Source organism: Aphanomyces invadans (assembly GCF_000520115.1).
Source record: "Aphanomyces invadans strain NJM9701 unplaced genomic scaffold supercont1.21, whole genome shotgun sequence".
Classification (NCBI taxonomy): domain Eukaryota; phylum Oomycota; class Saprolegniomycetes; order Saprolegniales; family Verrucalvaceae; genus Aphanomyces; species Aphanomyces invadans.
In genome coordinates this window covers 88,412-103,663 of record NW_008580166.1, presented here as the reverse complement: position 1 = coordinate 103,663, position 15,252 = coordinate 88,412, and the positions used below count along the sequence as shown (strand labels likewise).

At 54.6% G+C, this 15,252-nt stretch overlaps 5 protein-coding genes across 7 annotated transcripts; 3 read left to right on the top strand and 2 right to left on the bottom strand.

Annotated features, from left to right (window-relative positions):
• Window positions 1-407: 407 nt before the first annotated feature.
• Window positions 408-2,679, top strand: H310_09400 (hypothetical protein). The gene is made up of 7 exons (XM_008875460.1): window positions 408-1,288; window positions 1,338-1,403; window positions 1,473-1,606; window positions 1,657-1,888; window positions 1,940-2,126; window positions 2,176-2,355; window positions 2,413-2,679. Exons 1-7 carry the CDS (start codon window positions 454-456, stop codon window positions 2,606-2,608), a joined length of 1,830 nt encoding a protein of 609 aa, XP_008873682.1. The 5' UTR covers window positions 408-453; the 3' UTR covers window positions 2,609-2,679.
• H310_09399 (hypothetical protein) lies at window positions 2,234-3,036 on the bottom strand. The gene is made up of 2 exons (XM_008875459.1): window positions 2,908-3,036; window positions 2,234-2,814 (listed from the first exon to the last, which is right to left on the bottom strand). The coding sequence occupies exons 1-2, from the start codon at window positions 2,993-2,995 to the stop codon at window positions 2,672-2,674; spliced, it is 231 nt and encodes a 76-aa protein (XP_008873681.1). The 5' UTR covers window positions 2,996-3,036; the 3' UTR covers window positions 2,234-2,671.
• A 114-nt stretch (window positions 3,037-3,150) lies between these two features.
• H310_09398 (hypothetical protein) lies at window positions 3,151-11,528 on the top strand. 3 transcript variants are annotated; one of them, XM_008875457.1, is made up of 12 exons: window positions 3,151-3,294; window positions 3,343-3,525; window positions 3,582-3,754; window positions 3,806-3,889; window positions 3,946-4,108; window positions 4,158-4,338; window positions 4,396-4,500; window positions 4,559-4,765; window positions 4,821-4,871; window positions 4,926-4,985; window positions 5,085-5,159; window positions 5,206-11,528. In XM_008875457.1, the coding sequence occupies exons 1-12, from the start codon at window positions 3,170-3,172 to the stop codon at window positions 5,287-5,289; spliced, it is 1,491 nt and encodes a 496-aa protein (XP_008873679.1). In that variant the 5' UTR covers window positions 3,151-3,169; the 3' UTR covers window positions 5,290-11,528. The 3 variants fall into 3 exon arrangements, with proteins under 3 accessions (XP_008873679.1, XP_008873680.1, XP_008873678.1); XM_008875458.1 differs by having other exon boundaries at window positions 4,926-5,159; XM_008875456.1 differs by having other exon boundaries at window positions 4,158-4,871; window positions 4,926-5,159.
• H310_09397 (hypothetical protein) lies at window positions 4,533-11,543 on the bottom strand. The gene has a single exon (XM_008875455.1). It carries the CDS (start codon window positions 11,501-11,503, stop codon window positions 5,357-5,359), a length of 6,147 nt encoding a protein of 2,048 aa, XP_008873677.1. The 5' UTR covers window positions 11,504-11,543; the 3' UTR covers window positions 4,533-5,356.
• A 730-nt stretch (window positions 11,544-12,273) lies between these two features.
• H310_09396 (hypothetical protein) lies at window positions 12,274-14,597 on the top strand. The gene has a single exon (XM_008875454.1). It carries the CDS (start codon window positions 12,287-12,289, stop codon window positions 14,510-14,512), a length of 2,226 nt encoding a protein of 741 aa, XP_008873676.1. The 5' UTR covers window positions 12,274-12,286; the 3' UTR covers window positions 14,513-14,597.
• Window positions 14,598-15,252: the final 655 nt, after the last annotated feature.

The following is a 15,252-nucleotide window of genomic DNA, read 5'->3' as shown; positions in this document are numbered from 1 at the left end:
GCATGGTGTCCGCTTGGCGAAAGGCTGCGGCGCCATCGGCGCAGGACCTCTCGACGAATTCGTCCGGGACGAGACCTGTCACACTTGGCAAGGTTGTTCCGAACACATGTGTTTTAAACACTCTTATTCGGGGGCGAGTCCAGGACGGCACGAAGAGACTACGAGCCCGCGGGAAGCAGAAGGTCTACCGTCAACGCCGCTGAAAAGTCAAGCAAGTGGAGGCACCATTCTGTGCAATGTGATGGGGTAGCTGGGTGTGTGTGGAGCAGGGCGAAGCTGTCCTCGGTTTGAAACAGCGTTTGAAACATTGCCGTCTGTCTCTTTCGGTTTTAGCCAATCAAATCTCGCAAGACAAGGCGACTGTTGCTATATCAGCCAATGGGCGTGCGGGGCGTTTAATCCACAAAAAACCGGCCACGGAAGACCATACAGGTGTGCGCCTCCGTCGACGGGATGAAGTCCAAGGCGGCCAACTACGAGACAGAGACGATGCACCACGAGGCGCTCGGTGACCTTAATGCAGCGCACGCGTGTCCGAGTGGCCGCATGAAGATGGAGGAACTGTTTCGACAGTGGCTGTCGCTTGACGCAACCAAAGATATGATCTGCACGTTAGTTGACGACGTCAAGAACGGGCGCGAGATTGTTGTGCCGGGCACACCAACCGGTGGGGGAGTGTCCATTCTAGGGTCCATGTCGCCGAGTAGTAGCAGTCACGCTGACCCGTGCCGGTCGCCAAAGCGACCGCCGAATCACACCCCAAACCATGCCCAACACATTCGGAAAAAGTCGCACGGCAACTCGGACGAGATCCACGTCGAGTTGCTACAACCGCTGCAACTGTCTGTCACACCCGAGGCATCAACAGAGGATGCGTCTGCTCGGATTCCCAAGTTTTACTTTCCCAAGGAAGGCGGTCGAGGACGGGGACGGGCGTATTCGCGCGACCAACTCAACCGAAAGGAACGCGACATTGACGAACGGTTTCAGCTTGCCGGTGCGGGGCCCGAGGGCCTGAACGTAGACTCGTTCGTGTCAATCACAAAGGACCTGTGTGGGTTCCCCAGCTTTTTCAACCTCCCGCTGTTCCTTCGCATTCGAGCACTCAACAACGCGCCCATCACAAGCGACTTCGACCCCGCGTCAACATTTGTCAGCAAGGAAATGTTTCACACGTTTTGGACGGTCGAAATCGAGCCGTACGACAACGTAGAGCGCTTCTTCCGCCTCGTCAAGCAGCCGGGAAAAGACTACATCGAGCACAGCGATTTTGCCCCGTTCCTGCATGGTACCCCTCGTCCATCTTTTCCTCGCTTTGATGGCACGGATGAGTGTAGAGCTGCTCAAGTACCATCCCGGCTTGGAATTCTTGTCTGGGACTCCCGAGTTCCAGGAGAAATATGGTACATATTGTCGTCGAATGACGTGTTGGATGTGAACCCGCGTGATTTGGCGCTTGGTGGTGCCTGTAGCGGCGACAGTGGCCGTTCGCATCTTCTACATGGTGGACAAGGACAGTAGCGGTCGCATCACCCTTCGAAAGCTGCGTCGGAGCAATCTCGTCCATGCGTTCAACGTGGTCGACGAAGAAGAAGACATCAACAAAGTACGTCGCCCATCCATCGACCCACGTGTAGGCGGCTCATCCGAGCCCAGGTGAACGCGTACTTTTCCTACGAGCACTTTTACGTGCTGTACTGCAAATTTTGGGAGCTCGATACGGACCACGACTTTCTCCTCAGCCGCGACGACCTCATGCGATATGGCGGCCATGCACTGACGAGGGTGATTGTCGATCGTATCTTCGACGCGGGGCGGCGGCCGTTTGCCCGAATCCAATCGCTCTCGACAGAGGACAAGACCAAGATGAGCTACGAAGACTTTATCTGTACGGCAGTGCATGCATGCCGCATGGTGGTGGCATGACGCGTGGCGGTAGACTTTATGCTTTCAGAAGAAGACAAAGGCAACCCCGTGAGCTTGCGGTACTGGTTTGAACTGATCGACCTCGACGACGACCACGTGATCCGCGCCGACGAAATGCGCATGTACTACAACCACCAGATCCACCGCATGGAGTGCCTTGGCCAGGAAGTGGTTCCATTTGAGGACATTATGTGCCAAATGTGCGTTGTCGGCGAGCGTCTTCGTGTCATGACATGGTGGTCGACGTAGGTCGGACTTGTTGCACCCCGCCGTCGACGGCGACTTTCGCTTCGCCGACTTTATTCGCCCCGAGAAGATCCGATTGTCGGGCGTGTTCTTCAACGTGCTGTTCAACCTGAGCAAGTTTATCGAGTTTGAAGGCCGCGATCCGTTTTTGCTGCGCCAGCAAATGGCTGAACCAGAGTTGACGTATGTGCTGCCGACAGCATGACGGTCGTTGCATGATGGACGTTGTGACGGTTGTAGAGATTGGGATCGATTTGCACGAGCAGAGTACGCGCGGCTTGCAATGGAAGAGGAAGGTCGGGAGAATGAAAACACGATGGAGATCGATACGATGGACGGATGGTACGACAGCCAAGACGACGTCGATGTGATGGAAGCGACAGACGCGGCCAAGACCGACGCTACCAATAGAACCACGGCGGAAGCGCCATTTTAGACCCCACATGCAGACACGCGAGATGTTAGAGTAATATGATTCATCCACGAGGGGATGACCGATCTAGTGCCCGTTGTTCTTCGATGCGTTGCACGTCCTCAGCGCCCGCACGACTTCTTGGCATTTTGTCCAGTCTCGGTCATACTCGCCCAAGCACTCTTCGAGTTTGTAGTACTCCTTGGCGCACTTGTTGCGCTCAATCATACCTAGTGCACACTCGACTCCATCATTCACACATGTCGTCATTCTCCACGCACAAACACACCCAGCTCTGAATGCACAAGCACAACACATCATACCTTCAATATCGTCGAAGTCACTCTTGCTCCCGAGATGTATCGGGGCGGAAGTGGCAGTTGGCGGCACCGGCGGCAGTCCTCCCATCATTGCACGTCTCGTGCGCAGAATTGTGACCAAGATGAATCACGAGCGCTCTGGTAACATGTTCATTTATTTACTCAATTGGAATGCATTCATCTATTCATAAACGGCTCAAGTTTAGGGTTGAAATTAGGAAGTGGTGGCCTAGAGTTGAATCGTATTTTTAGTACCGTGAGCGACATGGCGCGGCGAGGCAGCGTCGGCAAGACCCCCCTGCAGGATGGCCTGGACAAGAGCTCCGTGGCGTCACGCCGCTTCCCCACCGTGGTGCGAACTGTTAGTGCTGTGAACACGTTCAATTCCCAGTACGAGGCTGCCCACCATCCCTCCCACGATGGATGACCCTGGCATAGCATGAAAAAGCGCATCAAGCGGCGAGCAGGGTGGACGCGGAAGCAGGCAACTTTGGACGACGTGACTCGGCACTGCAAAGCACATATGGACCGCATGGGTACCTTGCCCCCGATGAGCATCGACATCAAACTCGACTCGATCGAAAAAGCAGTGAGAGCCAACGTCACTTTCAAGGGTGAATGGTAACGTGCTCGGTTTGTCCATTTGGTTTCTAACTCGACTCCGCCATGGACTACAGGACAACGTTCTACTGGAACAAGTTTTTCTTTCGGTCGCCCATCGTCACCCACATGATCACCGACTTGTTTTGGTGGGCGACGTTGATCTTCTTCAACCAAACCGACACGATCGCCGTCCCGCCCGACTGCTACGCCCACGTTGTTCAAGCGCATGTCCAAAACCAAGTCGCAGGTACATCGATCGACATTTTGAGTGATGCCATCCACCATGTGTGGCTGATAGTGCACTTCGGGAAGCTCCTGACGAAAGTACTCTACATGACGCTCCCGACGGGCGCCGCGGACGAGTTCCTCGATTACTTTCCATGTAAAGCCGCCCTGTCGTCCCTTACAACCCCTCGATGCTCATGACCGACGCACTAGACTGCGTGTCCCGCACCGTGTACAAAGCATTGCAAAAGGCGTACCCAGACTTCATTGTGCAAATGCGCCACTCACTTCCGCACCTCATGATCGACACGATCTCGCAGTGGACGACTGGCGTCAAGGCAAAGAGTGCATCGTGGAGCACGTGGCGGGTGGAAATGTACGGATGCTTCTCCCATCTCGGCTTTGACTTGTCGCATCGTTCGCAGTCAAACCCGAAAACTTCGACATGGCCCGAAACCACACGTCGTCGTGCGCGAAGTCCTCGACGAGGGCACTGTGCACGAAGAGGAAATTCTAAGTGACGACAGCAACGATGCCGACTACTTGTCCGACGACGAGTCGATTGCCGTGGTCGAATTCGAAGCCGATGACGCAGACGGCGACGCGGTGCGCAGCCAATTTTCTCGATTTCTTGAGAGACACTCTCATCTTTCATCCGACCAGCCTGGTCCACCCGTGGACGTCCAACACTCGCAGACTTCGCCGCACCCTGCCACTGCCCCATGTCGATCCAAAGTGTCCCTCAAATTTAGCCCATCCGTCGACAAGGTGACCGTGCCACGCGATTCAACACGGTGTACTTCGCCATGACATATAATGGCTCTAGATCGTGCGCATGTACAAGTATACAGGTTACCAAGGGCGCAAGTTGGGGCACACCATGACAGTGACGGATGGGGCGTGCAGCGCTGTGGACCACCACATTCAACAGCACGAAAGGTATCTGCAGCACGTCGAGCACGTGTCTGCCGCGCTGCGGTCGAGTCGAAGCCTCGGTGCTTTAGCATCGACAGCATCTCTTGTTCTGGACACGGTAAGAAACGAAGAGGCCATGGTGGCCCGTGTCAAGCAGCTCATGAAATTGAAAGGCATCGACGGACAAAGGGCCACGACTCGCCACGTGCGAGTTCGAGATCAAGGTGACAACGCCCTTGCCACAGCATTGGTGGATGGACCTGACAAGTCCGCCGTAGAATCCCGTGTCGGAGGCGCGACAACGCCGCCTCAGCGAAGCCAAGATGAGGCACCATGAGGTATCTCTTGTACGCTTCATCGACTGCACAGGGTCGTTGCCGTCCATGAGTGAACTCCCTCACTTGGCAATCGTACTCACGGCAATACCTTCGTTCTAGCACGAACTCGAGCACGTGGGCGACGCGATTCTGTATCGTCCGTCGGCCATCGCACTGGGTCAACGCCTAGACCAGGTACACCACGATGAAAAGCCATGGTCATGTGATGGTGAATGTGCAGCAACTCAAGATGGGCAGCCATCGACGGCGGTTGCTGCACCCCATGAAACACGACGAGTTGAAGCCACATCGAAAAGACACTTGACCACGTTCGTGCTTTAGTTCACTGGAAAATCAAAGCTCGACGTCTGGACGGTCGTCGTTGGGACTGGCTAGTCCGTGGTGTCGTGGGTGGACAAAATCTTGGACACGACAAACTTCTGGCGCTTGAGCTGGGCGCGGACGTGGCGCGGCATGTCGGGGATAAAGCTGTTGATCAAACCTTTTACGCCGAGCAACAGCGCGGTGAGCGTAAAGAAGAGCCCGATTTGACTGAAGTACTGGTCGAACTTGGGCCACATGAGCAGGATGAGGTCGCCAAACTTGGACGTGGTCACGATGATCCACGCGTTCGTGACGATCGTGATGATGCCAAACACATCGAGGACCTTGACCCAGTGACCGATCGTGGACGCTCCACTCGGCCGGGGTCGACGGCAAAACTTGGAGATCTTGGATCCGTCGATGCGAATTTCAAAAATGTTGTTGCAAAACGAAAAGACGGGCGCGAGGGGACACGCCAGCACAAAGAACGTCGAGTACCCAAACTGGATAATCATCTCGAGGTAGTCCCAGAACGTACCAGCCCACCCGTACTCGGGCATGAAGAACTGCGTTTCGACGGCACTCACGACTTCGTGGTCGTCTGTCTTCTTCACCCACTCGTGGCGAAAGTATTCGACGTTGGCCCAGAAGAGCGGCATGATCACTTCCTGGCAGTTCCCGATCACGAGCTGCGACGCGTACACGTACGTGAGAGAGACCGCGAGCTCGGTCATGCAATTGTTGTCGACGCACTCTCCTTCAAAGATCTTCTTCAGGAACGCCACGTAGAACAGCAATGCAAAGTTGTTGACGAACTGAAACACGATGGCCTTGGCGACAAAGTGGTTTTCGTAGTCTGAGTCGGTTCGGTGATTCTCAAAGTCGTTGAGCCAGTTGCACACGTAGTTGTACACTTGGGACATCATGAAAATCTGCGCCACGTTTGCGAGCGACGCGCACTGGGTCCCGATGTTGCCAAAATACGGCACTTCCAGCAACACGCTGTGCTTGAACGCGTATCGGAGCATGAAGATTCCCGCGACACACATCAACACAATGCAAATCAGAATTGCCAGGACAAACCACGAAAACATAAGCCGCCACCGCCGTTGCTTGTCGCTGAAGTAACGCATGCGGGCGCCCGTGACCGGATCGCGCATGAGCGACCCTTGGAACTGAGGACGCACCTGCTCTTCTTCGTGAAAATCCGTCATGCCCCATCGCATGGCAAACACCCATTGCTTGCGGATCCAGTACTTGAGGAATAGGGTGGCCCAGATCACCATGAACACGCCGTAGATCGGGACCGCGAGCACCTTGACCCAGTTGAACCCTTCAGCGATTTCGGGCGGGAAATAGCGCTTTTGCAGCGTCTGGGTCGCGAACACACCACCCCCGACGACGGCCGACAGCATCAGCCACGTCGTGTAATGGCCGAGATAAGCAAAGTAGAGCCCGATCTTGACCCCAAAGTACGACCGAATCTCTTCAATCGGTTGATGGAGACTCCACTTCCACTTTTTCCACAAGTCTGCTTTCATGTGATCGTCGTGTAGTGGAAAGTACCCCTTGATCGCGCCGCTGAGGATCAACTTGTCCAAGTGCAGCCCCGCGCCCACCTCGTTGTTCGTGATGATGCTCTCGATAAGTGTCAGCCGCTCGGTGCTGCTGAATAACTGCATCGGGCCGTGCAGCGACATCTTCTTGTGGTACCAGTGCTGCAGCTCGCGCTTGTCTTGGTACGCCATATAAATGTTCTCGTACGGCCCATATCGGAACTTATTCGAGAGGCCCTTGTACTTGGGGTCGGGGTTTTGCAGGTAGAACGGGGAAATGTCAATCATAGGATTGGCAATCACTGAATCGATCCACAGCTGGACGCTGGCCGCAATTGTCAACGACTTGTCGATTGTGTGGGAGCGCTGCCGCAGATGCGGCAGTTCCAACGTGTTGTCTTGAATCATCAAGTGGATCAAGTGCAGTTCGGTCCGGAGCCAAATGTTGGGTTCGCCCATTGCATGGAGGCCGGCGACGTCACGCTTCTCGAGCAGTGCATCGATCGCGCGCAAGTCTGGAAGCGGCAACGTCAGCGCCAAGAGGTGGCCCATCTTGGTCAACAACGGAATCATCTTTACGTAGCCCTGCGACAACGTTTCCATCATCTTTTGCAGGTCGTGTTCGGGCAGCATCGGACTGTTCTCCTTGCGGCGCTTCGCCAACGACGGGATCAAAATCGGCAACAAACTGATTTGCACGCCAATGTCTTTGCCGGCTTGCTGCAGCCCGGCCGAAATGTCATCGAGCAACCGAGGCGCGTTGAGTAACAGATCCACGAGCGTTTCCTCTTCGTCATCGTGGATGATGAGATTCTCGATGAGCTCTTCCGACAGTGTGCTCAGCTTAATCATCGAGCTGTGAAGTTGGGGGTCCACCCCGAGCTCTTTATACTTGGCCTTGATATCGCTGTCTTGCTTGATAAAGTCGCCAAGCACCAAGTACAACTGGGTCAACAGGATGTCCCACGTAACGTCGCTTTCCGACATGTCCATCACGTCTGATTTTTCGGTCAGCAATTTGATCTCTTGGAGCAAACTGTCGAGGCTGTTCGAGTTCATCTCGGCTTCGATGGCTTGTACATGCTTACGCACGCGCTGCCACGCGGTCGCGATCGCGCCTTGCATTGCCTGATTTGCCATTTCGTCCGGGTTCAACAGCAGCGGCAGCTTGACGCGGTGGGCCTCGGCCTCCAGTCGTTGCTCGCTCGCCCGGATCTTGCACAGCACCATGGACGGAATGAACGAGCTCACTTTAGCCGTGGATTCGAAAAACTGCACCTGCAACCCCGCCTTGTGCAGCTTCAAGATCATATCGCGCATGCTCGCGACCTCTTCGACCTTGCCCGTCAGTGGGTGCAGCTTGGGCGGCCGGCGCACTTCCGGGTTCGGGAACACGATCGCAAAGTCCCATCCGTACCCTTCTTCCGCTTCGAGTTCTTCCTGCGACTTGGCGTACAAAATCGAATGCATCGTCTTGTCCCATTGGTACCCGAGGTGTAACACCTTGGAAATGTAGTACTCCTGGCGCTCGAGCTGGATCTGGACGCGGGTCGGGATGTCGTTGATGAAGAACCCGAGAACCTTCCCGACAGAGTACAGCGCGAGGACGAGTCCCCCCATGCAGACCGACCGCACGAGCACGTAGTACTCGTTCCCTACGTGAAGGTACTCCAACGTACGCGACGCCATCTCGGCCTTGGCCACCACCGACCACGAGTTGGTCACGACCGCCAACACGCAAAACACTTCGAGGAACGCGGCCCACAATCGAATGTGCTGTGCGCTGCGCGGCACCAGCCGACGGTACATGGTCACAAGGGATATGCTGTGCGCACGAATCGACACCAAGTTGTACAGGAACGCCATCAGTGGCAAGTACGGACAAGACACGACAAAGAACGTGGCGTAACCAAACTGCATGATCATCGCAATGTAATCTTGGAACAGTCCCTTCCATCCGTACTCTTGCAAGTTGTGCTGGACTTCGACGGGGAGGAGCTTGGGCTGTGCGATGGGGACGGCTTCGACATCGCGGGCGACCGATTTGTCGTCGAATGACGTAATCGTTTGTAACCGAGCACGGTTCGCCACGACCTTTTTCGTCGTTCGCGGGAGTTTAGCAAGGCAGCACAAGTGGCGAATCCACGGAGTAATCACGTGCAGCAAAATGTGAAACAGCAACTGGCACCCGTAGATGTACAACATGTACTCACTCAGTTCCTCGACCGCTTCAACGTCGGGACCGGCAAAGTTGCCGTCAATCCCTTCCAAGTGCGGTTTGACAAATGCAATGTAGATGATTCCGGCAAAGTTGTTGACAAGCTCGAAGATCACGCCCTTCAAGATGAACGACTGCTGAGCCGACATTTCCGTGTGGTGCACTTCGATGTCGGTGAGGAAGCCGTTGATGCGGGCAAACAACGTAGACCAAAAGAAGATTGCAAGTACGTTGAGCACCGCGACAATCTTGAGCTGGCCAGCGTACGACAACGAAATTGTATCGTGATCGAGGAAGGGTACGTGAAAGTCGAAGCGCTCGGGAGCGGCCTTGCTCACCCATCGCACGTAGAAGAGGCCGGCCTTGGTCGCGAGCACCGCGACGAGGAAGACGACGGTCACCATGAAGCAAAACACGCGGCGGAAGAAGATCATCGAGCCAAAGTGAGCGCTGGGCATGTGGCGGTTAATCGACTCGTCGTACTCGGGACGATCGTGGTCTTGCGCATGAAAGTCAGTGAGGCCCCACTTCATTCCGAGCACGGCGAGCTTCCGTTTCCACATTTTCAAAAACAATGTTGCCCAAAACACCATAACAAATCCAAAAACCCACACGAGGTACCGCTCGGAGGCAAAGAAGAGCGAAATGCTGAAAATTGACGGAAACAATAGCCACCGGGTGATGTGAGCCACGTATGCCAGGTACAGCGCCGCCTGGCCGCCGAAATATTCGCGGGTCGCTTCGATCGGCTGGTGGGTCAGCCACAACGACGTGCTCCATGTACTTTGGATGTCGCGGCAGTACTCGTCGTCGTGCATGGGGTAGAAGGCCGAGATTGCGCCAAACTGAACAAGCATGTCCAAATCGAGCCCGGCGCCTGTCACACTGCGAACAATACTCTCAATCAGGCGAATTCGCTTGATGCTGCAAAAGAGCGGCGTCCCGTACAGGTTTTGCACGTTTTGCTGTGGCGTGTACGTCATGTGGATGTACTGGTACGGGTTGTACCGGAACCGCTTGAACATGGCAAAGATAGCGCTCAAGTGAGATTGCGATGGCGGCTTTTTTGTGCTGGCCGCCGCTGACGAAGGACTCTTCGCTTCTTCCAAGTCCATGTTTTCGAGCTCGCAAATATCAAACGTATTGAATACGTCGAGTTCACGCCCCACTTCAAATTGGATCTTCTTGTACGGGCGACGCTCGACCTTGCTCACTTTCTCCGGGGGCAGCGGTTCATGACCCTGCCTCTTGATCTCCGCGGCACGGTCTTCCGGGTTCTCAATGTGAAAGCGCACTTCACCTTGCTTGGCCATGCGTTCGAGCTTGTTCTCGACGAGCCCGATCGACATGTGGACGCGAGCTGCTTCTTCCTTAAGGCGCTCCATCGATGCTGACAGCTTGCAGTATACGAACGGAGGAATGTACTGATCCTTGGGGGTATTCACGTCGAGGTTGGTCGACTTGGAGAGCTGGGTGTCCAGGCCAGCTTGGCGGAGTCGCGTCAGCATGTCATTCATAGTCGGGATGAAGGGGTACTTAATTTTCTTGTCCTTTTTCTCTTTTTCAAATTCCGGGTTGGGAAATACGAGCACAAAATCCCACTTGGTGTCGTCCATGCCTCGGTCGCGGGCCACGCGACGCCCGCCGTTTTTCGCGGCCTTCCTCGTGGACGCTTGTTTCGTCGGCGCTCCAGAAGGAGACTTGTCCGCATGCAGCATGGGATGCGACGTCGAAGGGATGGACGAAGTTGATGTCGATCCGTAGTCGCCGTAGTCGTGAAATGGAGTGCTCAGGAACCGCTGCAATTCGCCACGCCTCGACGTGTCGGCGCTCTTCGGTCGAGGAGTGAATCGGAACGTTTTGGACTTTTGCATCGTTGGCATGGTCGAAAACTTGGCGATTCGGAGCTTTGAATCGTGCGTCGTTTCAGATGCCGTGTGGGAGTGAGCAATGCGCGTCGGCGGGCGGTTTCCATTGACCTGCAATGCCACGGCGGGAGGATTTGACGCTTCGACTGGAGCACCGAGAAAACCAGCCGTGGCGTCTTCCTCAACATCTACTACCGCAGAAGGGACAGATTCAGCCGCTGGAGTTTCGACGGCACATTGCACCGTCATAACATGACCCATGTCATGGGAAGACAGTACTTCGTCACTTTCGACATCGACCGGTTGAGGTGATGCCACCGAAGGCTCGATGAAGCCAAAATACGTCGTATCATCCTCCATTTCGACTATTCCAGCTCCCACGAATGCCGCGCTCGTCGGGTGCTGCTGGAAAGTGGTGGTATTACTGTCGACAACCACAACAGGCTCAGCAAAGGTTGGACTCGGAGCGTCCACCTGTGAATCACCGTTTACACCATCGAGAAGAGCTGGATTGCCATCCGCACGCGTCTGGGACGACACGAGCGGCGCGCTTTCCTCGTCTCCCTGCAGCATCGACGAGAAATTCACGACGCTCTTGTACCAGAGAGTGCGCCAGAAATCGTGATTGGCATGGTGGTGGCACCCCATTGGCTGCAGTGCCCAATACATTTATCCATATCGCACAGCCCGATCAACCACTTATCTTGATCTTTGTATTGAAATTCTTGTCCAGATTATCCGGATAGAATATCCAGATCAATGCATGACCTGTCAAGTGAACAAACCCGACGAAGGCGCGAGCGAGGCGCCATTCTTGCGGGTCCAAGGACGTCTCACCAGATAGGAACGCTTTCTAGCACTCCCATTTTCCTTCTATGACGCGATGATGTTCGGTGGTAACTTGTTTCACTGGACAAAGTGACGAATCTGACGCCAAACTTTTTCCACTGGGGATAAGGTTGTCGTGGAATGAGTCAAATCCATTTACCGCGACTAACATGGTTCCATGGGTAAACTCAAATCGCGCACGGTGTTACCTCAGTGGATGATCTCGCTGGCACTGTGGATCGGAAGGTCCGACGACCGCAGCCCAACTACTATTCCGTGGACCGAGCACTGTACCCATGCAAGTCATGGCATCATGTGCAGGTCGGTCGTCGAGCATTTATCTTCAAGTTTTCGACTGAGTTGTACGGCCAATCACGTACAACATACATTAGTTAGGTACATACATTCACGTTTATACAGTGCTTTGTATAGATGGCATGTACGAATGTAGCCGGACATTAGAAAGGACGTGCTCCAGTCACGACCGTGCATCATTGACTTCACTTTTCGATTGTCCTTGAGAAGACTATGTCGGCGAAGCAGCGGCTCGCGCACCAGAAGGGGAAGATCCTTGCTCAAGCAAACCATGATTATGGCTCCATGCGCTTGGATATCAACGATCCGTCCGTGCACTGGGACTACACGATTGCATTCCAAAACCCAGTCATGCGCAAGCCTGGTGCCAAAGAACCGCCATTCTCGGTGGAAGAAATCCTTCGCCGCCTACACTCGCAAGGCTTGCAATTCCGCCTGTACTACTCGTCCACCCGCGATATCATTTTCTGCGAAATCCGGTGCCACTACCAACGCTTGAAGATCGAAGCTGATCGTATCGACATGCCAGTGTTGTTGGATGCCAAGGAATTGCAAGCCACGGCCGAACGTGGGTTCAAGAACTTGGGTATCAAGCCGTTCCCGATCTCCGACGTCAAGAGAATCTACGACTATGCTCCGTACGAATACATCCACGCGGCGTTCGAAGACGATGATGACAAGCAATACTTGTTTGCCAAGCGCAACTTGGACGGCACAGTGTTCCCGCCTGTCAAACGCATGCAGCTGATTGAAAGTATTATCATCTCCAAGGAGTGCTGCGACTTAGACTTGGACAAATTGATCCTGAACGAGTCGATCCTGGCGTGCTACCCTCTCCACAACGAAGACGAAGTGAAGATTCTCGCCCGTGACTGGATCCCTGTCTTTAGAATGCCTTGGAGCCAACCTTTGGACAGCATCCGCGAATACTTTGGCGAACGCATTGCCTTCTACTTTGCGTACTTGGGACACTACACGACGTTTATGGTTTACGCTGCTGTCGTTGGTGCCCTCGTGTTCACGGCACAACGATTCATCGGAGACACCCGTCAAAATTTTGGAAAGGAAGAGGTGCTTGTCTTGTCGCACACTCCATACTTGATCCCGGCGTTCGGCTTTTTCATGTGCGTGTGGTCGACCATTTTCTTGGAAACGTGGAAGCGCGAACAAAACGTGTTGGCGATGAAGTGGGGGATGTCGGAGCTAGCCCAAGAAGAAAACCCTCGTCCTCAATTCGCAGGTGAACCGATTGCGAGCCCCATCAACGGCGTCCATTCGCTTTACTTCGCCCCCTCGAAGAAGTACACCCGCGTTGCCATGTCGTGGGGCGTCCTCCTTCTGCTGATCTCGATCGTGTTCCTCTTGGTTGCGGGCATCTTTCGCCTGCGCTACATCTGGACCAACGACGACTCGTTGAAGCTCCCGGGGGTGTTATCGCATATTCCCGTGGGGTCACTCTTGGCGTCTGTGGCGAACGTGGTCCAGATTACCATCATGGGCAAGATCTACTATAAGACGTTCTATTCGTTCAATGAGTACGAAAACCACGAGACCGACTCGGAGTACGAATCGTCGCTCGTGGTCAAGACGTTCGTCTTCAACTTTGTCAACAACTTCGCCGCATTGTTCTACACGGCGTTCTTGAAGGAGTCATTCGAAGGCGAGTGCAAGGACCACGATTGCCTTGGTGAGTTGGCGTACTGTTTGGCGCTTGTGTTTGGCATCCAACTCGTGGTCGGCAACGTTCGCGAGATTTTGCTCCCCCGCTTCTTTGCCTGGTTGAACAAGCGCAGCATCGTCAAGGGCGAAGCGGTGACGGAAATGGTCTCCGAAGCTGAGAAGCAGTTCTCTCTCTCCACGTATGAATGGAGCGGCACATTCGACGACTACACGGAAATGATCACCCAATTCGGGTACTGTTCGTTGTTCGTGGTGTCGTTCCCGTTGACTCCCCTGTTTGCCTTGGTGAACAACTACATTGAAATCCGCGTCGATGGGTTCCGCCTCCTCTTCGACAACCGGCGCTCCCGTCCTCGCAGCGCCGGCAGCATTGGCATGTGGCTTGACATTGTCGAGTGGTGCACCACGATTGCCATTTTCACCAACGCGTACGTGATCGTGTGGACGTCCAACACGTTCGACTTCCTCAAAAACTCGAATCTGTTCAAGTTCCCCAACGGGGACGTAAACGAGGACGCTGTCGACGAGTACGCCAAGGTCCAAAAGCTCATCGCGTTTGTCTCGTTCGTGGCCATCATGATGGTGATCCGGTTCTTCCTCGCACACGTTATCCCTGACGTCCCGGCGTCCGTGTCGGCCCAACTCAAGCGCCAGCAATTCTTCAACAACAAGGCCATCTTTCGTGTGCCCGACGACATCGTGAGCAAGTACGTGCCCAACCAGAGCGACACGTTCGACATGACCATCCACGACCATTAAGACGATCCATACGCATTGGAGTAAAGCTAGCTCGACAAGCAACGCCATGTTTGTGTACATCATTAAGGTAATTCTTGTGTCATCACGTTGGGGGTGAACCTTGCGTCGGCCATGGTGCCGCGCATCACGAGGCAGGGATCTTGCGGTGTCATCGCTCCAAAACCTGTCTTTGAGTGCCGCTCTTTTCCGCAAACAGAACGACATGCAGCGGTCGCTGACGAGGAATTTGTATGATTCTGACGGGAAAGAAAAGTCCAAGAAAGTCGACTCGACTCAATCTCAACATAGAGTCGGACGGCTAGCTCGCACAAGTATGCATCATCACATCTCGCCGTCCTCACCAGCCGCCGCCAGAAAAGTTCCAACGTGCCTCTGTCATGAGAGTGCCTGCGACGAAAACGTCCATCGTCCTGAGCACGCAGGGTCGGCTCGTTATCCTCTTGGCCGTCCACACCGCAGCCACACGCAAGACAATTTGCATGAGGATGCTTCATGCGAAGATGTGTATGCGCTGCCCACGTCGACAATTCTGTCATGGGTGTGTGTGGTCGATAGAAACGCAGGGCCAATGTCCCTTGGACAATGACGGCACAACTCTACCAACGGGAAACAAGCGATGGATGCTACGACCTCGACCTCGACGACCCGACCTCGACGACAGACCAGGGGGACGACGACCCGCGCAATACTTCGTGGACGACGCAATCGTGTCGACCGGAAGCTGTGTTTGTGACGTCAGC

What these genes read in the sequence shown, in the direction of transcription:
- H310_09400 (XM_008875460.1), top strand. Translation starts at nt 454, where the DNA reads ATGAAGTCCAAGGCGGCCAACTACGAGACAGAGACGATGCACCACGAG. An exon ending in CGAGTTCCAGGAGAAATATG is followed by an intron (nt 1,404 to 1,472) that starts GTACATATTGTC and finishes TGGTGCCTGTAG; the next exon opens with CGGCGACAGTGGCCGTTCGC. An exon ending in AAGAAGAAGACATCAACAAA is followed by an intron (nt 1,607 to 1,656) that starts GTACGTCGCCCA and finishes ATCCGAGCCCAG; the next exon opens with GTGAACGCGTACTTTTCCTA.
- H310_09399 (XM_008875459.1), bottom strand. Translation starts at nt 2,995, where the DNA reads ATGATGGGAGGACTGCCGCCGGTGCCGCCAACTGCCACTTCCGCCCCG. An exon ending in TGACTTCGACGATATTGAAG is followed by an intron (nt 2,815 to 2,907) that starts GTATGATGTGTT and finishes AGTGTGCACTAG; the next exon opens with GTATGATTGAGCGCAACAAG.
- H310_09398 (XM_008875457.1), top strand. Translation starts at nt 3,170, where the DNA reads ATGGCGCGGCGAGGCAGCGTCGGCAAGACCCCCCTGCAGGATGGCCTG. An exon ending in GTGAACACGTTCAATTCCCA is followed by an intron (nt 3,295 to 3,342) that starts GTACGAGGCTGC and finishes ACCCTGGCATAG; the next exon opens with CATGAAAAAGCGCATCAAGC. An exon ending in TGTCCAAAACCAAGTCGCAG is followed by an intron (nt 3,755 to 3,805) that starts GTACATCGATCG and finishes TGTGGCTGATAG; the next exon opens with TGCACTTCGGGAAGCTCCTG.
- H310_09397 (XM_008875455.1), bottom strand. Translation starts at nt 11,503, where the DNA reads ATGCTGCAGGGAGACGAGGAAAGCGCGCCGCTCGTGTCGTCCCAGACG.
- H310_09396 (XM_008875454.1), top strand. Translation starts at nt 12,287, where the DNA reads ATGTCGGCGAAGCAGCGGCTCGCGCACCAGAAGGGGAAGATCCTTGCT.